The sequence below is a fragment of the Nicotiana tomentosiformis genome, chromosome 2 (assembly GCF_000390325.3).
Source record: "Nicotiana tomentosiformis chromosome 2, ASM39032v3, whole genome shotgun sequence".
Lineage (NCBI taxonomy): Eukaryota > Viridiplantae > Streptophyta > Magnoliopsida > Solanales > Solanaceae > Nicotiana > Nicotiana tomentosiformis.
Window position 1 is genome coordinate 114,221,495 of NC_090813.1, and position 26,869 is coordinate 114,248,363.

At 34.2% G+C, this 26,869-nt stretch overlaps 3 protein-coding genes across 10 annotated transcripts; 2 read left to right on the forward strand and 1 right to left on the reverse strand.

The window, feature by feature from the left end:
• The first annotated feature begins 2,380 nt into the window (after positions 1-2,380).
• LOC104117001 (uncharacterized) lies at positions 2,381-7,677 on the forward strand. The gene is made up of 6 exons (XM_009627974.4): positions 2,381-2,801; positions 3,544-3,779; positions 3,864-4,122; positions 6,160-6,339; positions 6,426-6,581; positions 6,862-7,677. The coding sequence occupies exons 1-6, from the start codon at positions 2,772-2,774 to the stop codon at positions 7,027-7,029; spliced, it is 1,029 nt and encodes a 342-aa protein (XP_009626269.1). The 5' UTR covers positions 2,381-2,771; the 3' UTR covers positions 7,030-7,677.
• A 5,133-nt stretch (positions 7,678-12,810) lies between these two features.
• On the reverse strand, positions 12,811-23,815 carry LOC104117002 (small ribosomal subunit protein mL103 (rPPR7)-like). Of its 8 annotated transcripts, none has more exons than XR_011414165.1 (5): positions 22,496-23,815; positions 21,780-21,848; positions 21,613-21,670; positions 14,180-14,275; positions 12,811-13,091 (listed from the first exon to the last, which is right to left on the reverse strand). XR_011414165.1 is itself a non-coding variant. In XM_009627977.4 (3 exons), the coding sequence occupies exons 1-2, from the start codon at positions 23,687-23,689 to the stop codon at positions 21,813-21,815; spliced, it is 1,230 nt and encodes a 409-aa protein (XP_009626272.1). In that variant the 5' UTR covers positions 23,690-23,815; the 3' UTR covers positions 16,627-16,688; positions 21,780-21,812. The 8 variants fall into 8 exon arrangements, 2 of the variants coding, with proteins under 2 accessions (XP_009626272.1, XP_009626271.1); XR_011414164.1 differs by lacking the exon at positions 12,811-13,091 and adding an exon at positions 13,834-13,868; XR_001973383.3 differs by lacking the exon at positions 12,811-13,091 and adding an exon at positions 13,834-14,066.
• On the forward strand, positions 19,858-20,232 carry LOC138905431 (precursor of CEP6-like). The gene has a single exon (XM_070193956.1). The coding sequence runs from the start codon at positions 19,858-19,860 to the stop codon at positions 20,230-20,232; it is 375 nt and encodes a 124-aa protein (XP_070050057.1).
• Positions 23,816-26,869: the final 3,054 nt, after the last annotated feature.

Sequence of the window (26,869 nt, forward strand, 5' to 3'; positions counted from 1 at the left end):
AGTGTTCGTTAAGATACCATCAAAGTAATTACTTTTAAACTATAATATATAATTATCTAATTAACATGACAAAATTAATCATTTGTGTAAGTTTTGATGATGCCCTTTTATGTTAAATTCATGTATTATGTTAATGTAATAATATTTTTCGGCATTTAGATGATTGTTGTATTATTATACATAAAATTTCTTTCATTAATTAAATTTTATTGTTCCTTCATATAAATAAATATTTAAATCATCACATGTCATTATTAATGTGCAACGCAGTATTACTATAAAAGCTACAGAGAGTAGTATTTTTTAAAGTGTAAGAAAATTCTAAAATAATAATAATATGAATTGGAGGAGTATACATATTGGTGGTACTTATGAAAACTGATGAACGACAATTGTCACATACTATTAAACATTTTAATTTGCATCATGATGACCATTGATTATTAGTGGAACTCATGAATGAGCACAAAAACAATCGAGTCGGTGGAGCTTCTCTTCTCTCAACTTCCCCATGCTATATATGTTTATTGACATTAGCTTTGGACCACTTCATAGGGAACGAGATCGAAAAGAAAGAAAAGCAAAGCATATACCAATAATCATCAAACTTATTGCGTTGCAACTACGTTAGCTCAACAACTAAAACGGAGCTTATAATTTTGCAAACACAACGATGGAAAATCATCATGAGTGTAGTCAACATGCATCCCCTAACATGTGTTAGCATAGGACAATAATCAAATATCTCGGTTTGAGTAGGAGTCGGCCTTGTTAAAGATTTTTCACGCGATTTTGGATTTAATCGGATTCCAATACAGATTCCGACACTAAGTAAAAAACCAAAAATAATAATAGACTTAAAATGTGCATGATACACTACAATGTAGGGGCGTCTATACCTTGTCTTATATGGTGCCAGGGGATACCGCTTCGTTAATTTTTTTTGATACATATAAAAAATAAAAATATTGGAGATAATATAGATAATAATATTGCCTATAACTATAGTAATTTATTTATTTATATATTTATTTAAATTGTGACACCACTTACGATAAAATTCTGCATGTTACTCTACAATGTCCACCAATTGAGCTGTTAGCTTCATGAAATTTTGTCGCCAAATAGCCTCCCAAAGAGTTTACCATTTTTTATCCTTTCTAACACCGTTACGAGGTAAAGTAAAATCTAACTCCATTTAAAATTAAGAGATTACGTGAAGAACTTTTCCTGTTTTTCTTTCAGTCCCAACGGATTAGTTTAACCTTTTATGACACTTCTTTACCAACCACCCATGTTTGGAAATTATGAAGAAACAAAAACTAGGGAAATGAATGAAAGAAAACAGAAAAGTACAAATTTGAAAAGATAGAAGTAAAATAGAAGAGCACATAATAATGGGATTAAAAAAGTAAACTGGTACGATGTATTTATTTCCACGTCACTTTGTTGGTTTTTTCTGCGATTGAGAAGACAAGGAAATGTCTTTGGAAGGTAAAATAATTCTTAAAAGATGCAAATTCTAGAAAAGCCTTGCTAGATATAAGTGAGATGAATGGAAAAATCATGGATTATATCTTATGCCAGGTTGAACTAAGATTTGAAGGTTGCAGGTGTACTTTATATACACGTAAAATTGTTGCCCCACTTTATGGGCACCAGTAATCTCTATCTTTATACCATAAGTTCGCTTTTGCTTATATATATTGATACTGTAAAAAGTTTTCTTACTACTGCGGGGAATTAATATATCGTAACATATAATATATCTCATCTTTCGGTTACTTACTCTGCTTGTTATGTACAATTACTTATACTTTCTCCGTTCATTTTTATTTGTAAATTATAAATTTTGCACACCACTTAAGAAATAATAAATGAAAAGTATAATTTATTATGATACCCATATTAATTGATATATATTTTTAATAAATTTGAGAAAATGATTTGAGATGTAATTAATACTATGAATATAATAGAAAAAAAAATTGTCTTCTCTTAATATGTTAAAAGTGACAAGTAAAAGTGAAAATCTATTTTTAGAATAGTGGATAAGTAAAAGTGAACGATGAGAGTAATTATTACTTTTTAAATAATATAAGAATTATATACATATATATAAAAATTAAATTAAAAACATATATATTGCCAAATACGTGGGGTAAAGTTGAAACAAGACAAAAGTCAAGTCAGAGGGTGGAATCAACCTAACCTGAGCATGCGAGAAATTTGGTGTTTTTATTACGGTCTATTATAGTCTCTATGAATTGGACATGGACAATGACAAAAAAGGAGAAACAAAGCCTAAAACATAAATAAACTAAATAGTAAAGTACTTACCATACATATTAGATTACGGCATTCCCTTAAAAAGTACGATGACAAGTAATATACCCAAACACAACAATTAGTGGGACTGCACCGAAGAAGCACCCCACCACTATTCTCTATTTTTCTTCCCCTTTGGAAATCAGAATTGAAAAAGACCAGCAAAACAAGCAAGTAAACCAGCAAAAATAGACAAGTCTGGTTCTTGAAGCTAGAGCTTTGGACTGTTGACCCTTTTAATGTCCTTTGTTATGCACGAGCAACTTTGCTCAAACTTTCTGCTTTTCTATTACATACTGAGCGGCTGATAACACCAGGCATTTTGAAGTGGTCTTTAGCCTGCTGAGTATACGGTGAATGAAGAATACTAGTACAAGATTTTGAGGTTTCTGTACAAAGACCCTTTTGATTTTTGTTAGCTTCTTTGCAAATAGGAACTAATAATGGCTGAGGAAATTTGTTTCTTTACAAAGGTTTGTCTTTTTAGCTTTCCCTGCTTGTTCTTTCCTTCTAATTCATGTGCCTATGTTCAGCAGAGATCCAGCTAAATATTTGTTCTTTGGTTGCATTTACATTCTTGTTTAAGCTGGAACCCTACTCTCTCTCCCCCCCCCCCCAACCCCACAAGTTTTGTTGGGTTCAAAATTCAAAGATTTCTTGGGGTATATTCCTCTACCCAAAAATTTCACTATTATTTGTACAGTTGAATTTTTTTTTGCATTTCTTTTATTTGTTCTTCCAATTTCTAATAAAAAGTTGTCAACTTTAGCAGATATTTGGAACTTGCAAACTGCAATGTAAATAAAAAATTTACTTTTTCATTACTTTCAGAGGATGAGTCTATTTTTGGCCTGTTTCCACGGAATGTAAATTGTAGAGTAATGTGTATTCGGTTGACATGTGTTTGATCTATCTTATCTTTACTCTTAATTTGTGCCGGTACTAGTTGCTTTATGTCGAATTACCTGCTGCTTTTCCGATAACTGTACGGATAGTTTTATCTTTTCTTTTCTTTTCTTTTTATTTAAAAAAAAATCACATTTCTTTGCAATTTGGTTCTGTTTCCCTTTTGTTCCTTATGTATCATGTACTTAAGCTTATTTTAATTAAACCTAAAAGAAACTAGTATCCTTCTGAGTCAAAATGATTAGTAACTTGGCATTTTTCTGACCACGGATCATTTGCATTGACTACTGGCTTGTGTTTGAATGACAGGATAGTATTATCATAAAATCTCCCAAGAAATCTCCAGCATTGTTAAGGATGGTTGTTGTAGTGTTCACACTGATATTTGGTATTTATATCTGTTCAGTTTGTCTTAAACAAACTAGCACCGAGAAAACAAGTAAATACTTGAACATTGAAGTCATACAAAGGCCTTGTCATAACTATGACATTGATCGATCCCAAATGCCGTACGTGCATTATCCCAAGCCGAAGACCTTTAGCCGGTATGTGCTTGAGAAATTTTGGATTGGTTCTTAAGCTTCCGTCTTACATGAAATTGCCTATAGTCATTTCATCTCTGTTCTCAGGGCTGATTGTGCCTGTAATCCTGTACGGCTCTTTGCCATTCTCTCAATGCAGAGGTCTGGGAGTGGATGGTTCGAGACACTATTGAATAGTCATATGAATGTAAGCTCCAATGGTGAAATATTCTCCGTCAAAGATAGGAGAGAAAATGTTTCTTCAATCCTGAGGACATTGGAGACAGTTTACAATTTGGACTTCTTCACGAGTGCTTCCAAAAATCACTGCTCAGCTGCAGTTGGCTTCAAGTGGATGCTTAATCAGGTAATAACTCTTTCTTACCTTAAAAGGTTTTCGTTGCATGCTTCAAATAAGTTTGGATAAGTTCTAGGCAGGGATCAATATGTTGTGCCAAGGGTAGGCGTGTATTGAACTTCTTAAGATTCACAGTGTTTGAACTTAGTTAACTGCAGTACAACTTCCGATCGCCAAAGTAAATCTTTTACTGTTTGGCGCCTAATGGTCAGTTTGGAGAGGGAAAAGTTCTCTTGTACTTGATGCAAGGTTATGTACTTATCAGGAATTACTAGCGTTTGCGCCTGTTATGTTGGTGTATACCTTACATTTCTCTTATTTCAAGCTGTTTTAAGCATTGGACAAAAGTACCTTTATCTATTACAGCTTCTAGAATTAAGCTTGACAATTTCCGAATATTTCAAATACAAACATCAGGAGAGTATGCCTTCCCTCATGAAACTGGGAAAGCTTCACCAAACTGTTAAGACTAGCTGGTGATACATAGCGTGTACCTTTTTGTTAATTATTGATCTGAGATATGAAAAGGGCTATAAGCACATCTATCACTTCAAGTTGCAAGTTAGAGATGATTTTTTCACGTAGAACTGTTCTTATGTTCTCTTTATCAAAAATAAAAATAAAAACAAATATATAGAACTGTTCTTATCAATCACAGAGGTATTGGTGTTTTTATTATTTAAATTATTATTTTCCTTATAAACAAGAAGCATTATGTGTTTGCATAAAGCACAAGAATTCTGCAAGAAGGCTCTATTTCATGTAATGGTTATAAAGAATTTGATCTAAATGTATCTCTCTCTCTCTCTTGATGATTTGAAGAATCGATGTGACCTCTTGAGATCTGTATCTTCGTATTGTTCATTGTTTAAATGGATTCTTATCTCCATGATTCTTGAAAAAAGGGTGCCATGGGATTCCGTCAGTTCTAATTGTATCAAAAGGTTTTTCCATCGTCCAATCACAATTTGTATTGTTCGAAATAAGATATTCGACGAATATCATAGAAATATAATTTATGGTGGAGATCCATTTAGGATTAGGTTCTTCTCTGAGGAACTTGTAATCAGTGCCCTCTTTGTTCAACTTGATCGTGCATCAAAGTCAGGTTTAAACAGTGCGTTTTAGATTGAACGAGCCATGTTCAATTCTTCGGGGTTTAGTAGTTCAGCTGGTGAGATTGTGAGTACTCAACTCTGTGTGACACAAAAAGAAAGAGTATGCATGGCTGGAATGGTCTTTGCTTTTCTCCTTGAGCAATTCCTTTACATTTCGAAAAGAAGTACATTTGGATGTTCCTGCACCCAAGGGTGTAGTCTAGTGGTCAATGAAGTGGGTGGAGAACCATGAGGTATCAGGTTCAAACCCTAGCGGAGACAAAAATATTAGGTTACTTCTTCCCCTCTGTCCAAGCCATGGTGGACAAAGTTACATGGTACCTGGTACCTGTTACTGGTGGGAGTTGACAGGTATCCCGTGGAATTAGTCGAGGTGCGCGCAAGCTGGCCCTTACACCATGGTTATAAAAAAAAAAGTACATCTGGATGTTCCTTCAGGTTGTCATATTTTTCTCTGAAAGAATATAACAATATGAGGCAAGTTGTGGGAGTTCTCAAATTTGTTGAAGATGTCATCTTGTTCTTCCAATGATATTAATATCTGTTGAAGCTTTATACAATTTGAAACTGAAGTTTGTGGTACATTCACAAGGTAGGTTATAGGAATCCAAATCTTCATAAAAAAGTTAGGAAATTAGGCTTTTGGTAGCTAATAGCTAACAAGAGATCTTTGTTAAAGAGCAGAATGTCTTTCCTGCAGGATCAATTTTTGTGATTTTTATTTTTTATTTTTGTTGTTATTCCTTGTACTGTTTCTTACTTCATGTAAAGATACACTTAGTTTACTGTGTATGGATAAGGATATTATTTGTGATAAAATAAGCAAATGGTTTTTATGTCACATCTTCAGCACATAAAAAGCAAGTTGTGTGAATAATGCTTCGGTGGGCTGCTAGAATTTTCTGATTCTTATGTATGACCATTGCAGGGGCTGATACAACACCATAATGAAATTGTTGAATATTTCAATGAAAAAGGTGTTTCTGTTATATTTCTCTTTAGAAGGAATCTACTGCGGCGTATGGTTTCAGTGCTTTCGAACTCCTATGATCGATATGCCAAACTCTTGAATGGAACACACAAGTCTCATGTGCACTCACCTGACGAGGTATCTTCTCGAACCCATCCCTCTTTATCACTGCAGGCACATGGACATATAATGATACAATCTAATCCCTTTGCTGCTTTACCTAGGCTGGTACTCTTGCAAAGTACAAACCAGAAATCAACACAACATTGTTGATAACGGATTTGAAGAAAATGGAGGTAGCAGCCGGTGAGGCACTGGAATACTTCAACAGTACTCGGTATATGATTCTGTATTACGAAGATATTGTCAGAAATCGAGCTGTAAGAATCTTCTTTAAAATTCTTGAACTTGTAATTACTTTTGTCCTGCAATACTTCCTGGGAGTTTCACTAAATACATACTCAAATTGCTAATTTAGTCTAGCTTCTTTAACTTTCCTTCTTCGGATAAAAAAAAGGCTTTTTCATTAGATTTTTGTATGACCAACTTCCAAAGCTTTCTATGCTGGAGAAACCAAGACCAATTTTCCATCGTCTAACACAGTAATATTTTGCAATCTTGTTTCATCTACGTTGCTCATACTTCCTGCTTTTATTACAGAAATTGGTAGACGTTCTCAAGTTTCTAAGATTGCCCGAGATGGATTTAAGTAGCCGTCAAGTTAAGATACATAACGGGCCATTGAGGGAACATATCAAGAATTGGGATGATGTGAACAAGACCTTGAATGGAACAGCCTACGAGAGATTCCTCCAAGCTGACTATTAATTTCTCACTTTCAGTCCCTAGGGCTTTGGTTTAGTGGTAAGAGCGTAGCACCTGATGTGTGGATTAGGCACACGTCACGAGTTATTGTCTGCAAACTATTAAACTTGGTATTTACACGGAGAAGAGTAGAGTGGCAAGCTCATCATAACTAACTGTCCATCTTGCTAGTCCTGGGGGATTTCTCCATCATCTAATAAAAAAGAAAAAAATTCTCACTATCATTGATCGATGAAGGAGGTGCAGATATCAACTGTTTTTCTTGCAAAAGCTGACTGGTATACTCTCAACTTGGAAAAGCTTCCTGTTGCATTCGACTCTATAAATCAGTCCAAACTCAGCATAGTACCAAGTTTTACTCTCTCATGTATCTGTAGGTTTTATTGTATTTTATTCCACACTGAAGTATATAGTGAAGTAAGTAGAGTTTGGCAGTGCCAAAGGCAAGTAGTTGAAGATCTGCAGGAAATATTTTTCTCCCCTTGTTTTCCTTTATTGTTGCCTTTATCTCTAATTTAACAAAGAAACGACTTGAAATGTTAAAATAGATGCATTGTAGGGAGGTCAATTCTACCTGTTAAACTTGTAATGATTCTGGTTGGTCCTACTTCAACGGTACAGCAATTTTGGAACACTTTTGTGTTTGATAAATCTTCATTTCTTTCATGTGTCTCCTGGTTACTACATAGCTGAACGGAACTACACTTACGGTTGTTTTCAGATGTCAAGAAATATTTTAAACTTATTTATCTTTGTAGTAGTTTCTAAAAAGAAGATGTCATTTTCCTTAAAATTCATTTAAAACTTTTGGAAGACTTGATTGATCTGAAAGACAGTTTTCAAAATTTTCGAATTGTGAAATTCCTTGATTTTGCTGTTAACCATTTTGACAAACGCCGGATTGTGAAACTCCTGGTCCTGGATGTTGCTATTAACGATTTTAACAGATAGTGCTAGTTTTTACAGCTAGTCAGAATAATATATACTAGTATCATTTACGTGCAATCATGGAACTAAGGATTTGCAAATCAAATATATACTATCTTTTTACAAAAAGAAAGCAAAAGAAGCATACGCACTAAACTATTTTTATACTTTGTAAAATAAAAAATATATACTACTAGCATTTTATAAAACACATAATCAATGATGTGGCTAAGGAGGGATACAAAACAGTACAAATTTTTTTGATACTAATTCTAAAAAAACTGGTCGTTTTCCTACCTCACAAAGGTTGGGCAATGTTCAAAAATAGGAAGAGATTCAATTCGAGTCAACTACCATTTTCATAAATATCCCAAATAAGTTTCAACTTACCAACATCTAGCCATTAATCATAAATTTATCGAACTTAGCCAAGCATATAAAAAAATTGAAAACCCAAATAACTAAGGTTCTTTCTCTCCAAGAATCACATGTAAAGATCTCATTCCATATTTTAAGCGTAATCAGCAACATTAGATGTAAGACGGAAAGACAATTTCATGGATAAGGTCAGTGGCGGAGCCAGAATTTTGGTTAAGGAGTGTCAAAATATATAAAAGTAAACATACCAAGAAATTAAGGAGAGTCAATACATAGTAATTTTTTTTTTTGGTAATTAACTTTCATATGTATTAATCACCAAAGATGATACTTTACAATTCCATAGTTAAGCAAACTCAGCTGACTATCTCAAAAGAAGTAAACACTACCACACACCTAATTATATATTACTACTGATCTACTCCTATATAAGAAATTGTTGTATATGATTCTTAGCTCGAGCCGCTACTCTAATATTGCCAATGTATGCTATTTCTCTTGCCAAAGCAGCACTGTCACGATATCTTTGCTCAAATGTACGCGTGTTCCTTTCAATCCATAGTGCATATGAGGTTTTAGCATAGATCATTCTGAATATTCTAGCCTTGTTGGATCTCCCTTTACCTTGCTTGATGATCCACTAAAGGTGTTGATCCCAACAGGATGTTATCATTTGGTCTCCTTGAATTCATTTCATAATTTTCTTCCATAGCTCTATTGCATATGAGCATTGCACAAAAAGATGCTCCTTTGTTTCAACCTGATCTTGGCACATAACACAGTGAGGGGTGACATTTAATTCCCAGTTAGCTAGTTTGTCTTTAGTAGGCAACCTTCCATGCAATAGCAGCCACATAGTGAACATTGCCTTTGGTCGAGCAGAATTCTGAAAGACTAGACATTTCCAACTCACTCTTGGTAATTCTCCTAGCAACTGTAAGTATATTTGCCTGATACTACTAGTATTATGATCACTAGAGTTCTGAGCCTGCAACATGGTACCTCTTGATCCAATTATTCTTCTCACCATCCAACTAGCTTGTTGTGGGATTGGCATATGCTGGAGTTGCTGCTGTTTGATGTAATAGGCATTAATCCACCTTATCCATAACTTATCCTGTTTGTGAGCTAAATCCCAACAGGTTTTAGCAATTGCAGCTTTGTTCCACAAAGGGAGATTTATAAGGTTTAGCCCACCAGCTGACTTAGGAGTACATATCTTCTCCCATGCCACTAATGCCTTCTTAGTTATTGTGTTAGTTCCTGACCAAATATAACTTCTGCAGAGTGCCTCAATCACTTTCAAAACCTTAGCAGGTAAGATGAATAGTTGATCCCAGTAGGCTTGGATACCAAATATAACAGATTGCACTAGCTGCACACGACTAGCATAGGATAACTTTTTAGCAGTCCATGAGGAGATCTTGGCTGTGATCTTTTCAATCAGAGGTTGCCATTGAATAAGAGCTATTTTCTTAGTAGAAAGGGGGATGCCTAGGTACTTGAAAGGCAAAGAACCTTGTTCAAGTCCCAGGTGATCCAAAATCTGTTTCTTCACATCTTGTTTCACTCCACCAAAATATACTATACTTTTATCTAAATTAGCCTGTAAACCTGATGCTTCAGAGAACTGAGAGAAGTATTTGTATAATGTAGTCACAGAGGATAGGTTACCCTTGGCAAACAACAATAGATCATCAACAAAACTCATATGAGTTATGTCTAATTTCCTGCACCTGGGGTGGTACTAAAATGTAGGATCCTTCTTAAGTTCATTGAGGGATCTACTCAAGTATTCCATCACAATTGCAAATAGAAAAGGAGATATAGGATCTTCTTGTCGAAGACCCTTATCAACATTAAAAGGCTCAGTAGTTTCTCCATTTACAAGGACAGTGTAGTTTACTGTCTTGATGCATTCCATTATCTATTTGGTAAATCTGTCAGGAAAACCTATCTCCTCCATCACTTGTTGTAAAGAGATCTACTCCACTGAATCATATGCTTTTGAAGGTCAATTTTTATCATACACCTAGGGGATATCTGAGCTCTAGTATATGATTTAACTAGTTCATAAGCTAGAATTACATTGTCTGCAATCTTTCTGCCAGGGATGAAACCAGCTTGAGCTTCACAAATTATGGTTGGCATGACTTTCTGCAATCTAGAAGCCAAGATCTTAGAGATCATCTTGTATAGAACTGAACAACAGTCTATTGGTCTATATTCTTTGACTGTGGCAGGTTTGGTCACTCTAGGAACTAATGTGATAGTGGAACAATTGATTGATTTATAGATCTTTCTAGTTGAGAAGAACTCCTTTATAGCCACTGTAATCTGAATGTTGATAATGCCCCAAGCTTTTTTGAAGAAAACTGTATTAAATCCATCAATACCTGGTGCTTTATCATCACCAATGGCTTTAAGACTTTCAACAATCTCTTGGTGAGTTACCTCTGCACACAAATGCATCATTTGTTGATGAGACAATGTAGGACCATTCTTCATGTATGATCTGTTTATGGAAGGTAAGGAATTGGCAATTAATCCCATTAAACTCTTGTAGAAATCCATGATCTCTTTTTTGATAGCTGCAGGGTTAGTCAACTTGTCTCCTAGTAAAGTTGTGATTTCTGTAATCTGCTTCCTTTGAGTTCTATCCTTCATTACTGCTGTGAAGTATTTTGAGTTGGAATCTCCAAGCTGTATCCATCTTGCTCTAGCCTTCTGTTGTAGAACACTCTCCTCAATTAAGAACCACTTCTCAAGATTGAGTAGTGTTTCCTTCTCCCTATCTAACAAAGCATCAATACAAGTTATTGATATCTGCTCATGTATGGTCCTCAGCTCTAGTCTAGCCTTATCAATTCTTTGAGTGATGCCTTTGAATTCCCTAGAATTCAAAACTTTCAGAGCAGGTTTCAAGTCTTTCAACTTTATCCATACTGATTTCAAAGTTCCATGAGTATTGTGAGAGTTCCATATGTTTGCCACTATTTGAGAAAAGTCTCCATGTGCTGCCCATATGTTGAAAAATCTGAAGGGTACTCTACCAGTCATGTTGAAGATGACAGTGTTAACAGCATATGCGCATGATCTGATATTTGAGGCAAACCATAGTTAGTTTCCACATGGACCCAGGACATCATCCATTCATAGTTACTAAAGACTCTATCCAGTCTACTGCTGACCCTATCTACACCAGGTTGTTTATTTGTCCATGTATAATAGTCACCCTTCCAAGGTAGTTCTGTCAATGTTCTTTGTTGAAGGCAAGTAGCAAATTCTTGAGTCTCTGAATAACTTACTCGGTTACATGATAGTCTATCATTTGGATATAGTACTGCATTGAAATCTCCTGATATTAACCATGGAACTGTTATACTTACTCATAGTAGTTGTAGGTTAACCCATAAAGCTCTTCTTTGTTCTATCTCATTATAACCATAAACTACAGTGAGTAAGCAATCTATATCTCCCCTTCTACTTTTCACCTGACAATGTATCATTTGAGCATCATCTATAAGATACATAGTATATACACATATAATTTATTTTTTTACCTACCTACACAATGTATTTTTTCCGCGAAGGGGTGTCATTGACACCCCTTCTTATAAGGTGGCTCCGCCACTGGATAAGGTAGCAAACAAGGTGATGAAATACAAAAAAAAAATAGTATATATATACAAGATTCCAAAAATCTAAGCGAAAAATGACTTTTTCAATGAGTATGGTTAAAGTTCATTGAAAACATATAGATGAGTCAATATACAAATATTTAGGAAGATCGGAGGTGATTTGGACTAATTTGGTATCAAAATTCGTGGTTAAAATCGAGTCAATTTTTGTTTCTGTGACACATGTATCACACATGCATCACACACACACACAAATAATGTATGTGATACACATTTGATACAATATGATATATATGTGATACACAAATAATACACAGTGTGATACACATATCATTTTTTTTCATGTTTCATCTTCTACTTCGAATTTTTAATTCAAATCACTCAAAACTCCGCCAAATCATCCCAAAACTAAGATTCAAACTCTTTAAGATACCCAATCTATTCTAATAACACCTACTCAAAAGAAAGCAAAAAATTAATTTTTTTTTATAATAAATTACTTATAAATGGACGTAGCAAGTTAGGACCAACAACTACGTGAACGGAAAAGAACGAACGACGAGAAAATCAGCGCGATTGGCGGGAGAGGAAGTTGGCGTACAGTTTTTCAGTTTGATTCTGGGCCAAGGTTGTACGTAGCCCAACCAGTTTATCTTTCTTGGCCCAATAAAGATTTCTAGTTAGAGTAAGGGGAATTGATCCCCTAATATATGCAAGTGCAACTATATTCATCTTGACTGATTGAACTTTGCACAATTTACTACCACCAAAATCTTCAAGCTCAAATGAACTCTTTCACCTTCATCGATTTTGGCAACTAGCAAACTAGAGCTAAATTGTAATATACAGTAGGTAGGCCGCAAAGTAAAGAGAATATTATCAGATTCTCCAGTTGGAAAGTGAGCATGCTTGATTGAAAATATAAAGTACTAACAAAAGAGGGAAACCAGTGGAGCATGTATGAATAATATAATAATCTATATTATATTAGGACAACATTTTGATATACCGTACGTGACGGGTGGCCTCTCAGAAGTCTAATTAGCTCACTAACGTATGCCCTTTAATATATAACATGAAGTTTTTCAACTTTCTCCAAATGTTGTGAAATTGAATCTTCTGCAAAAAAGTTTGTTTACCCGAAAAATGGATAGAGTTGAATTTATACGTAGTTCCGAGAATATGTGGCGTAACTTAACACAAAATGTAAAGATAAATAGAAATGTAAATATAGATTGCAGAGAATGCGAAATAAATAAGGTTGTCAGGAACAATGAATCTTAGGATTCAACAAATAGAATCAATCTAAAAAATCTGAAAGAACGATTCTTTAATGTAGAAGAATATAACGCTTTTATTACAATGTAAGCCTGAGAAAAACTTGTTCTATAGAAATGGTAACCAAGCCCTTTTATAGTGGAGAGATTTGGCTCTAAGCATAATAAAATAAACATTCAGTGGGAGACCCATGATAAGTCAGTTTTTTCACAATCTCTGCCAAGATTCTCTCTAGTGGGATTGCAACAGCTTTTGTCTGCGAGCTCGATCTTGCTTAGAACTCTCGATTTCGACTCGAGCTCTTGATCTTGGTTCGAGCCCGATCCTGGCTCGAGCCCTCGAATTGATTCGAGGTCAATGTTGATTGGTCTACTCTGCCTCATGGTTCGATTTCGATTCGAGCTTGATAATGATATCGAACTCGACACGGATCGGCCTCCCCGGGTTCGAGGTTAGTTTGTTCCACCTTCGGAATCTTATTTCGATAGATCATCGTTCGAACTCGATCGGACGTGCTAAGGCCGAAATCTATTTTGACCGTATACAAAGTTATCTTAGCAAAGAGGGCAGCAAAGAAGGGATATAAAATCAATAGCCCTCATGTTGCTTGCTTTCCATCTATAAATAGCTATAGAGAATGAGTTTAAGCATACAAATAGCATCAATTGCATTCTGATCTATTATCACTCTCTTCATGGCTCAAATCAAATTGATCATTGCTAACCTTTTCCTCTCCATGATCTTATTCTCTCGCATTATTCGATCTATTGAGGGAAGATACTTGAAGTTCGAGAATGCAAATGATCCCTCTATACCCTCTGTTCACACAGTAGCATTAACCAAAAGAGAAACTGAAAAGATGAAACAGTACAATGGAAACATGCAAGTTTATGCAACAGAGAAGGCACTAATTGACAATGTGGCCACACTTGCAACCCCACCAGCACCAACACCGCCAAGTCCGGTTCAGATAGTGCCTCAGCCCCCTCCCCCTGGTCATGCCGATGGCTTCACTCCTTCGGGACCTGGTCATAGCCCTGGGATTGGTCATTCTCTTAAAGGGAACTAAGAGCTGTAGCTACATGCATCAATTATTATGCTAGACATAGGTTTTCATGTCTAATTATAAAAATGTAATTCATATTATATCATGACATTAAATCTTGGCTTTCGAATTATATCAGCAGATTACCTATTTAAGTCTCATAACAGAAAAATGTTCAGAGGACTATATTTAACACACATTTAACTTTCTCAACTGTGCTCGTATCACAGTTCCAAACTTGCATTAATAAACAGTCACTTGACGTTAAAATTAACCAAGATCCTGGCAAATTCTGTTTACATTAACAGCATTTTGGGAATTAAGACTTTATTTACATTAACAGCATTTTAAAACGGTTGCATGAAAGTATGATTAGTTACATCACATTATATCAACTCCTAATGAAATTCTTTACCTCGTAAAGTTAAGTTGTCCACCATTCTTCTTAATTAAGTTGGTCCAAATCAACTTATACACTAACAATATTCAAAATGAAAATATTGGTCTTAGTTCATAATCTTCAAAAATTCATGTTAGTAACATGTGGTCTTAGTTACAATATGATGCCTTTGCAGTGACAAATTCTGTAACCTACTGAGCAAAGAGAACAGTGAAATTGCATGAAGTGCATAGAACTATATTTAATTGGTGATCGAAAATGTCTAATACTTATACAGAGATGAACTAGTCTACCAAAATATTACTAAAATTATGCGAACGTATTGTCTTTAGACTATAAAATCTAATTTCATTGTAAAAAATTAGTTCCTCTCGTCAACTTAATTCTATAGCGAAATTAGGAAAAGAACCAACTGCAGGCTTAGGTTAATGCAGACATCTTTTAGTATTTCGTCACATAATGTTAGCACATTAACAGTATATTATGAACTGCTGATAGTCGAGATTTTGTTTTTTAGCCAGCACCCTCACAGTTACACTCTTATACTGATTCATGACACTACCGTGGTCGCATTGCATTCAATTTGTTTCATTGATGATCTTTGTCAGTATATTAGTCTGTTTGGCCAATTTTTTTGGGGACCAAAAGTGCTTTTGGCCAAACTTTTAGAAGCAAAAAAATACTTTTGATGAAAAGCAGAAACCGTTTTTTAGAAGCAGAAAAAAGTAGTTCCCTTCAAAAACACTTTTGAGAAAAATACACTTTAAAACAATTTTCAAAAGATTGGTCAAACACTAATTACTGCTCAAAAGTATTTTTCAAATTAATTAGTCAAAAACAAACTGTTTCTCACCAAAAATATTTTTTTTTAAAGTACTTTAAGAAAAACAATATTTTTAAAAATACTTTCAAGAAAAACACTTTTCAAAATAAGTTGATTTTAGAAACTTGGCCAAACAAACTATAAATACCATCAACATGTTATCATTCTACATTAAGATATATAACCTTGTCAGCGCAAATACCATGTCTGTAAGGCTAGAAGACTAAAGCAATTACCCGAAGATGTGGGAAAAGAATCTCTTGGTAAACCCGGAGGCAAAAAAACACTAAGGATCCGTTTGGCCATGAGTTTTGCCAAAATAAATTTGGGATTTATTTGACAAACACATGTTTGACCATAGATTTTGCCCACATTTTGACAAAATCCAAAATCCCAAAATCACCTCAATTGTTGATTTTTGGCCAAAACATGACCGCTACATTTTTAAATTTTTTTAAATATTACCCCAAACATTTATAATTTGTAAAAGAGCCCACATTTATTACGACCAACTAAATATTTGATGAATATGCTCCCTTATCAGCTCAATCCTTTGTGCATCTTACTTCTGCTTCAAATTTGTAGACTAAATGACTTTCTGAACACTCATATCAGTTAACTTTTTCTTTTTAATTAGGAGTCGTAATTCTCTAATGGGATTTCACTGTAATTAATTATTTATATAGTTCATTATAAAAATGATAATTTTGTACCAAACTTATTTATGTTCAGGGCTATGGTTTGCGATAATGGTACTATTGGGTATTTGTGATAGTTTTTAGAACTTGTGGATATAAGTCATGTTTCATGTTTTTTCAAATAAAAAGTGAAATATGTTTTGAAAAATCATGTCCAAACACATTTTCATCTTCAAACCAAACTTCACCCAAATCAAAATTTTCAAAACAAATTTGGGAATCTATGGCCAAACGCTAGCTAAGTGATTTCTTCTCATCTATCCAAACCTTGGTGGATAGAGTTACCTGATCCTTTTGCTGGTGGGAGGTGGCAAGTATCCCGTGAAATTAGTCGAGGTGCACGAAAGTTGGCTCGGACATCACGGTAATTAAAAAAAAAAAAAAATCTCTTGGTAAATATCTGCATAGTTGTCAAAATCTGCACTCTCTCCAAAATTCTAACATGCGCATCTCTGAATATTCAACAAAAAAACTGCAAGGGTAACTAACCATCTAACTTGAGAATATACAAAAGGAGGAAAAATGAATTATAATGGTAAAAGCAACTACTACATTAAAAAATATATAAACCTTTTTGGTTCAAAAGACATGCAAAAGATCCTTTATACCGTCTTTTTTAGGTGATTTATACTATAATAACCATTTGAGCTACCAACAGCACTCATGAATCACAGCCTAGCAAAAGCTGAAACAAAATGCTCTTTGTTTTCTAGTAGTAATATATATATAGTAGTAATATATATATATGAAGCAAAATGCTCTTTGTTTTCTAGTAGTAATATATATAGTCTATCATTTATGTCTTCTGCAATTTGGTGGGCCAGCACTAAAGAGAGGCTTCCAGGACTCGAGGAGCCAACTTAAGATGTCCTTACCGAAAGAATCTCCTTTTCCAATTTCAGTTTATAGAGAGAATGAGGAAATGGACAGTCAATGAATTGCACATCCCACTTCTAAGGTATCATTTGGTTTATTTTGACTTACTTAATAACCTATTTGAGACAAAGAAGAGTGCTAGGCCCCTCACAAGTTGGTGGCTTCTGTAGTTACCAAATTAATTTAGTATTCACTAGACAAAAGATCTTCACCCCACCCCCTAGAAAAACAAGGGAAAAAAAATATGAGATGATAAGCCAAAACGAGAAAGAACAAAACAAATATCAGAGACAAAAAGAAAGAAGTGGTACATAGTGAAAAGAGAAATATGGGGTAAAGAAAAAGAGGAGCTTGGCACCAAATTGAGCATGCAAAACCCAACATTGAACTTCAGGAAGAACCAGGCAAATTTGCTGCAAAATTGAACTATCTAGTAGAAGCAAGAGTAATAACTTTATTTTTATTTTATTTCATATAATATTGGACTAAGATGAGCTAAATAGAACTAAGGATATCAAGGAAGAGCATAATCACAGCTATATCTATTATCCCTTAGACAACGAATCCACAATATACCTCATTAGGGAAAGCAAATTAACCAGCGACAACAACAGAAAGCTAAAACAATTCTATTAAAACAAATAAAACTAATACTATAGTACTAGTAAGTAAAAGTATTAGAGGTGTCACATCAATTTGAAAATTCCTAAAAAAGATAAGTGGTCATGACAGTTGAATATATTACTACTCTGGACAAGAAAAAGGAAGAGTCAAAGTGTAGAAGATATAAATGAAAAGGACCACAACAAATCAAAATCCAGACTAATGATCACTTAGTTTCAGTCAACTATCCATAGCTTATTTAAGCCATCCATTAGCAATCAACTTTTTTGGTTAGTGGTTGGTGCTCTTTTAAGCAGAAATCATATTCCAAGGCACCCGTGCGTGTGGCGCATCTTGGTGCTTTTACTTTTCAACAGAATATTATTTGATCCCAGGAAAACATAGAGCTCCAATTTCATACTAATGCAAAGAGAAAATGAATAGGAGTAGCCAACAAATGAGAATCAACTAGCAATTAATGAACATTATAAGGGAATTCCCAAGATCCAAAAGGAAAATATAATTGGATTTAACAGCAGTATGAAGAATATCCTTTTCAAATGCATATATAGTTATGATTGAGCATAAATAAGTATGCAGCAAGCTATAGAAGAAATACTCATTTCATAAGTTCTCTTCTCCAGCCGAATTTGATACAAAAGGACTAAAATAAGAATGAGCTCAAAACATAGAGAGAAAAGGAGCAGAAAAGACTTTAATTTTCTGGAAAGCAACTTTTAGCAGATTATAAGAAAACGACCTTAGCCGCCCTTCATAGGTTTTTGATACAGCTGAAATAGGAATGATCATGATTATCATAGATTTGGAATCTTAACAGCTAACTAATCATGAAGTACTCTCTCAAAAGCATAAGTGTACCATAAACAAATTAAAATGAACTAGAATAAGATGGGTTTCACTTAAATTTGTGTATTGAAAAGAGTGAGAACCTACATATAAACCACCCATATAAAAAACATTAAGCACAGACAAGTGGGAAGTACTAAAGAATCCAATCTTTCAAGTTAAAATTTCGGTGGTGGGACGGCTGGCTGAACATATTTTTGTTATTATAAGCCTTAAATCTGAAGATCTTTAGCTATCTTTGCTATTTAGAAACAATAAAGCTGCATGAATAAAAAGAAAGGTTACTGTACATCCAACTATCAACCTTACTACAAGTCTAAACACTTTACAATGCAATAACTACTTGCCAGCCAAACGACCACATGACTCAAGCAGGTCAAAGCATTATATTTTTAGTGTAAATTGGGTGCACTAACATTATATAGATTCTTTACACCATAATTTAATGTTGACTTATGAGTTATGACCAGAGATGGATACTGAATATAAACTTAATGAATTCATTTTATAAGATCTTACCATTGAAATTACTGCACTTTTGAAATATAATTATAGGTTCACAACTTAATATTTGTTAAAACTTTAGTAATAACTTTTCACATATATTTAAGCCACATGTTAAGAATATTGGGTTAATATAGATCCAGTAAACTAAGCTCCTTATCCTTCTTCCTACAACATATAACTCTTCATAGCAACTATAATAACCTGAAAAATAGAGTAAATCTACTACCGCCTGATAGTATAATTATATTTTACTATGTTGTAAAAAATTTTTGCTATCATATAACTTAAATCCTATTTTTGAAAAATATATGTATAGCAGCAACTCAAATTGTAAAGAGGACAAAGAAATGAAAGAAGCACTGATGGACCACAAAAGAACTAGGAAAGAAGTAACAACGAAATACAGTGCTAAAGATCAGTGACGAGCCATTTACAAAACAAGTAAAAAGCATTCCAAACTTATTGAAGGACCATGAACCATCCAAATTGTTCCTACAAGAGGACAATTTTAAATTTTAGAAAAAGTACAGAGTATTAAAATATTGATGACCTTACATGGGTAGGTAGGAAGTTCTCGTTCCTATATATACACAGGTACCACAATAACGGAAAAAACATTCTTCACCCAAAGACCAAGCTAGATATCATCTCAATAGAACACTTGAAACCCCATTACTTTTCTCTCCTGTGGTGTCTAGTTCTCTTTGCTTCTTTCACAAGCAAGAAAATTAAGCATTCAAAGAGCCATTTCACCTTTAAGTACCTCTAAAGAAATTGCCTCTCTAGTTATGGCATGTATCAAACATATCTGTGTATTTAGTTTCCTTCTTGCAGTAATTGCTTTCCACCTAGTTCTAATGACTGAGGGAAGACAACTGAAAGCATTGAAGAAACACGAGTTTCACTCTGCTGATAACACGATGGAAAAAGAAACTCTTGGGAGGCAAAGTTTTACTGGTGATACTTCACCAGTTACGGGAAAACTCAACTACACAACAACAGGAACAGGAAATAGTCCAGGTATTGGACATTCTTCTTCAGGACCAAAAGCAAATTATCAACCAAAGCACACTGTTGAAGGAAGCGTAAACGATCTCAAAGCCGGACACAGTCCGGGTATTGGTCATGCTTCTCAGAATAAAAATATTGGCCCAAATGTCTAGACATGTTGATATGTACGTAAGATTTGCACTCTTATGTGTAATTAGTAGTAGTAGTAGTAGTAGTAGTATAAATTTAACTGTTCGCCACAGGTTGAAATATAAGCCTGGAAGTTGTATTTTCAATAGTATCGTACATGTATATCCGAACGTCTAGATTTCATTTTAGAGATGCTAAATAAATTGAAGTTATTGTACCTTAAGCAATTATTCGTGCTCTTGATCCCACCTCCTTCTTTCCCATATAACATTACTTGAAATTAAAAGATATGAGGGGCTAAACACTTCTCTGCATGTTAAAGCCCATTGTGCATGCAGATGAACAGTGGGGAGAGATGGAAGCTATATATGAAGTTCAGCTATCCAGGTCTACATCAAAAGGTGCTTGCTAATATATTACTACAAAGAAAGGACCATAATGTGCGCCTACTTTATTGTGACATTTATTTTAAAGAAAATCTCATCTTTGTACAATAATCAAGGGGTGCTTTTGTATCTAATGAAATCTCCAATTTTTACATATAAAAGAGTATGATCTTAGAAAGCATCACAGAATACAGTATAAGTTAACGAAGATGTTCAATTACACACAAGAGAGGGCATTTGGAGCATGGACAACATAACAATGAGATCCAATCATTGGGTAAACAAAGAATAGGAACGGGTCTAGATTTGATACCATATAAAGAAAATGAAGTGTGCACCTAACTTTACCACAAAAGCTAACTCATGAATCAAAAATTACCCAAAACCATATAAAGAGACAACAGTTCATTCACTCAACCATGTGAAATATTCTATACCTTTTACAACTTGGAAAACTTAATACACATCCTAATACTTAGCTCTATTATTCCGCTATCCTTCATGAAGAATTTAGATCACTTAAAACCCAGCTATAGTTCAAGTTCTAAAGTACAAAGAGATGGATATCTCAAATATCCTCCATAAATTTACACCACCCTGTATCATTCCATGTACTGGTGGTAAATTGTTGATGATTCTCATATGAACCCACTAAAATATGACTAAATATTTAATTAGTACTATACATAGACAATAGAAACGAACAAGTGGAGTTGACAGTGACAGCTGAGCAACGAGGTTTCCGAATGGGGCAATGCACAACCTTAACCTTTGGTTTAAAAATGTTATTATATCAGTCAGGCCAACTAAAAGAGGAAGGAGAAAAAAGAAGAAAGGCAAACTCCGTGTGTAATTAGGGAAGAGCCAATTAAGCACTTTTCAATTGCAAATTGCAGAGAAGAAATATGATTAAATTAATGTAAAGGCACATGCGACCCACCGTGAATCCCTACTTTTTGTTCAATAAATTAAGTACTAAACAACAAATACTGCACCATGATTAAAATAAAAACTGACCTTTGATGGGCAAAACGAAAAGAAATTCGACCTTACTATGACCATAATCGGCATAACCCTGTAAATCATGAAAGGTGTGATCAATTAGTGACAACCGAAATAAAAATTTATAAGCATTGAAAGGGATGACGAGAGATAAACTATGAGAGCGTAGATACGCGACTTACCAGCTAGTTCTTTTCCCCTTTCAAATTTGTCAGTTATATGAAAGGAATTCGCCATCCGGCATCCTTTTTCTGTCAAATAATGAGAAAAGGGATTACATTTCGTTATATCTAATTCCATGCTAATTACTTGCCAATCACATCCAATTATATCCAGATCAAATATTATTTACTCCGTCCCAATAGAAGTTGTCATTTTTTTCTTTTCAATAATCAATTTAGCTAATCTTCAAAGCTAAATTGCATAGAGCAACTCAATACTTTAAAATTAACTGGTAGAGGAAGAACCTAACACTAAACCATCATTATTTGTCAAAGTTGTGGCAACATATTTGATTAATGGCATTACAGAAGAGAGATCAAAACGTTCATATTAACCACCAGTTACTGTTATGATTACAACGTCTGAGAAAGATATCTGAGAGAGACTGAGAGGAACAAAGCAATGGATTAACAGGACATTCAACTCATAGAATTCAACATTTGCAGATCATCCAAAAGTACGCTTACAATCTTCATGTAGAGCTCTTTATCAACTTTATAAAGGTCATAAAAAATGGTAGAACCCAATTATCAAGTGTGAGCTCACATCTTTACGATAAACAAGAGAAATTTAATGATCAAAAAGCCCTCATAAATTATGGAAATGTATGAAACACTTCTAGCAAACAAAATCATCCATCACCATTCAACTACTGAGCCTAACAAGTATGATTGACCTTCTTATCACCGGCTTCTAGTTTAGCCAGACCAAGCTCCTCCTCTAGCTTGGTCCAAGCTTTTACCAAGTTAGGAGGGAACTTCTTCTTCACTGTCCTGCTCATCCCTTTTGCATCTTTCAACTTTGATCTCTGCACCAACCCTTCCACCAAATACTTTAGTGTACTGAAATCCGGAATCTTGTGAACTCTCACACTCTCCTTGAAAACTGTATACCCTGTCTCAAACCGTCCCTTCTTACACAAGTAAAAGATCAATGTCCTAAACGTTGCAGCATTTGGATTGCACCCCTTTGACTCCAAATCCTCGTAAACCTTCTGCGCCTCATCCATCAAGCCATTCTTACAATAACAAGTCATCAAGTAATTGTAGCTGATCGTATCGGGTTTTAACCCTGCATCACTCATTTCCTCAATTAACGCTTTCACGCCCTCCGGATCACCACCCTGAATGTTCATAATCTTTACATTGTATGCACCAACATCCGGTCCACGCCCTCTGATCACCATCTCATTCCAAACTCTTTTGGCCTCATCGCTCTTCCCCTTCTTATAAAACGAATGCAGTATAGTAGTGAAAGTAACAGTAGTAATCTCCACGTCTTTCTCTTCCATCTCCTTAAGCCTTTCCATTGCGATTTCTGGCGATCCATTTTCACAATATGACCTAATTAATATACCATATGAGACTTTATCAGGTAAAAATCCATACTTCACAGGAATTTCATCAAACAGCTGGGGGACACGATCATATTGTTTCGAGTGCACGCAAGCTGATAAAAGCACATTGAAAGAAATTGCTGATCTGGGGGTGCCTAAATCATCCATCTCATGATAAATATTAAGCGCGTGATCAAACATTCCGGCGACTCCATATGAACGAATTATGGATGAAAGAAAAGGCTCTTGAGTAATTTGTGAGCTATTCTTGTGAGAGTCGAGGAAACTTTCAATGTCGGAAAAACGATGGGATTTAGCGAGGCGCTTGACTGTGTATTCCTGAGCATAACGGGAGGACAAAGGGGAAATGTAACGGTCGGAAACGGAGGAGTAAATCTCTAGGGCTTTGTCTGGGTCGTGCTCGGCTTTAAGCTTTGATTTTGCTTTGGAGATAGAGATGGTGGCGCTGAAAGCTGACAAAGGAGCGGCGGTTGAGAGGTGGCGCGCGTGGCGCAAGGCGACGGAAGAAGACATTTGTTCTGGGGTTTAGGGGATGAGCTTTGATGTGCTGCTCAAGGGTGAAAATGAGTAGGGTTTAAGGAGGCGTTCAAAGATTTGACTCCAGCTTCACGCTGTCACTTAGAAATTGTAATAGAAAAGTATTTGAGAATTTATTTTCCAAAAGTTTAATTTCCTACTTACTATTTTATTTTATTTTTTTATTTTTGCTCTTCTTCTCACTTTAAGCAAATGCACAGATTTTTATTATTTTTTTGTATACAATTTTAGTTAGAAATTAGTTGTGCCCATGATCATTTAGGCTCTTTTCTCAATATCTTTTTATGTAAATGAAATGAAGCTATCCTGCTCCTTGAACTCTATTCATAGAGTTTTTCTGGCTTCTCTCTTTCAAGAAGTTAGACTTGTGAATTGTTCTCCATCAGGAAATACAAAAATTGAGTATTAAGCGTCGTTTAGTTAGAAATAAGTTATCCTATTTTTAATTATTCTGAGATTAGTTATTCACTCTCCCATAGTTATAAAAAAATATTACAATTCCGGGATAATTAATTTCAAGATTAGTTATACTACGATTTTATCTCAACCAAACATAAAATAAACTCATCTCAAATTTAATCTCGATATCTCTCGTACCAAACGAGCCCTAAGTGTCATTCAATAGGAAAAACTATTTGTGATGCTATTTGTTAGCTAATTTGCACAATGACATTTAATTAGCAGTTTTGACGCTCATGTTTAGGGGTGTTCAAAACCGAACCGAAATCGAAACTTAATGGCTTATTGGTATCGAGTTAACGGCTTAACGGACGGGGAACATATTGAAATTTTTTTATTAACGGCTTATCGGTTTAGGGGCGGATTATTCAATTTTCTTAACGGATAATCCGTTAACCCGTTAAGAATATATATATATATATATATATATATATACCTTCCACTTCTTCCAGTACTCCATCTCTAAGTTCTAACGCCTTATTCCTAAATAATCAGAACCCTTACGTACTATGCATCACAAGATCCCAGGCTTGGCTTATCTTAGCTTATTCTCCCACCCTACAACAAGATTGTTTAAGCTGATGTCTATGGCTCACCTCTGCTTTTGTTTTTTTTTAAACTAATGCCTGATGTCTATGTTTAATAGAAGAACAATAGTGTTGTGCCACAACTTTTTTCACTCTACAACACATGACACACTACATCATTCATATATAGGCGTTAACAGACATGTATGTATGGACTCAATGTGTAATTTCCTATTCTGAATTTGTATGCTAGGAGGTCAACAAACAATTAATGAACGCAATATAGATTGAATTAGGCCGATAAACCGCCCAATAACCGCCCGATAAGAGCTAAACCGTTACCAATCCGTCCGATATCTTATCGGGTGGCTAGCGGATTAATACATTTAGAAGCCGATAACCGTTAAGCCAAACCGTTAAGAGTAATTAACCGCTCAATCCGCCCGATAAGCAGCCCTACTCATGTTAGTATACACGAGTAGCTAGAGGATGTGTTTGTTGCACCATCACTTGTACCATAGCAAATAATGTGTAGGTTATATTGAATGATTGAAGACTTGGATAATGTTGTGCCAGTGGTACAGTAGAATAACAATATATAAAGATGTAACGCGATTTGTATATACTCGTGAATACAATTATTATATTATTTTTGGAATATCAAAGTCTAATCCTTCAAAATACAAGGCAATAACTATATATAATAAACTAGCTTTAGGGTAATTGGTAAAGTTGTTGTCATGCGACTAGGAGGTCACGGGTTCGAGCCGTAAAAATATCCTCTTGCAAAAAATGCAGGATAAAACTGTGTACGATAGACCCTTGTGGTTGCACGTGTTTATAACGTCAATAATACAAATTTATGAATAAATTATATTTTTTATCATATAAATAAATTTCTGAAATCCTATGCTATGACATTATTACATAATAAAAATATGGTTAGTAGATAACTATTATCTGTTAATATTGTGTTTAAATGAAATTAAAATAGTATTTGACATAAAAACATAGATCAAGTGAAAATTATAAACTAAATATTAAATGTTGTGTCATCATAAGTTGCTCCTTAATTAAAATAAAATTGCACTTGGACAGGAATAATTAAAGCTTATACTAATTAGAGAATGTTATTCCATTAGTTCGTTTCTATTTTAATACTTTTTTTAATATAATTTATGGGTCTTCATTGTTATGATCGTTCGCTTATATAACTTCATGTTTAATTTTTATTTCATTAACTATTACAACTTCGTATAACTCCTCTGCAATTAAACGTTTTCCAATCTAGTGGTCTCCATTTATATATTAAGTGAAAAAATAAACGTGAGTTCTTTATTCACACTAAATACCAATTAATGATAAATAGCATATTCTTCTTTCTAAATTGATGATAATGATAAATAATGATAAATAAAGAAAGAAATTTTGGATTGGGTCAGGAAAATAATTTATTAGCTAAAAGTAAGAACTATATATTTACTGTGTTGTAAAAATTTAATAAAAAGATGACATAACTATTGAGATTAATTTTTATGTATGTTGTATTGTCACAACCAAGCATCGTATAGCTTTGAAAATACTATTTCTATGTTCTTAATCTTTGACATCAGTCAATTTTGTTTTAATTTTATATATATTTATGTATCCTAACGTAATGATAAAACTAATGAATAATATATATTTTTAAATTTTTTAACTTTGTTTTGTGGGTGATTTAGGTGGTTAGAAATTGATCGTAATAGTAGTAATACTCCATACATTATATGCCAAAACAATAAAATTCGTTTAAGCTTATATATATACTAGTCTTTACGTTGCACGAATATCATTTGTCAAATATTATAATGCATACCATAAATAAAAAACTTTTAATTGCATATATACTATAAAATTAATCATGGATATGAACGCATTTTAATAACCAGTTCCTTAAAACAAAAAAATAACAGAATGGTCTAATAAACTCATCAACCTTATAAAACAATAGTCTATTAAACCCATCAATAAGGTTTTGACGCAATCACACGACAAAACGAAACTATTTGGAATCACATAATTAGAGTTTAAAGTTGTAAAATCACGTTAAGAATACAACAATACCTTTTTTTGTGATGTAAAAATTTACTTTGGTTCAGCCTTAATGATCCATGTTGTTATTCTTCTTATT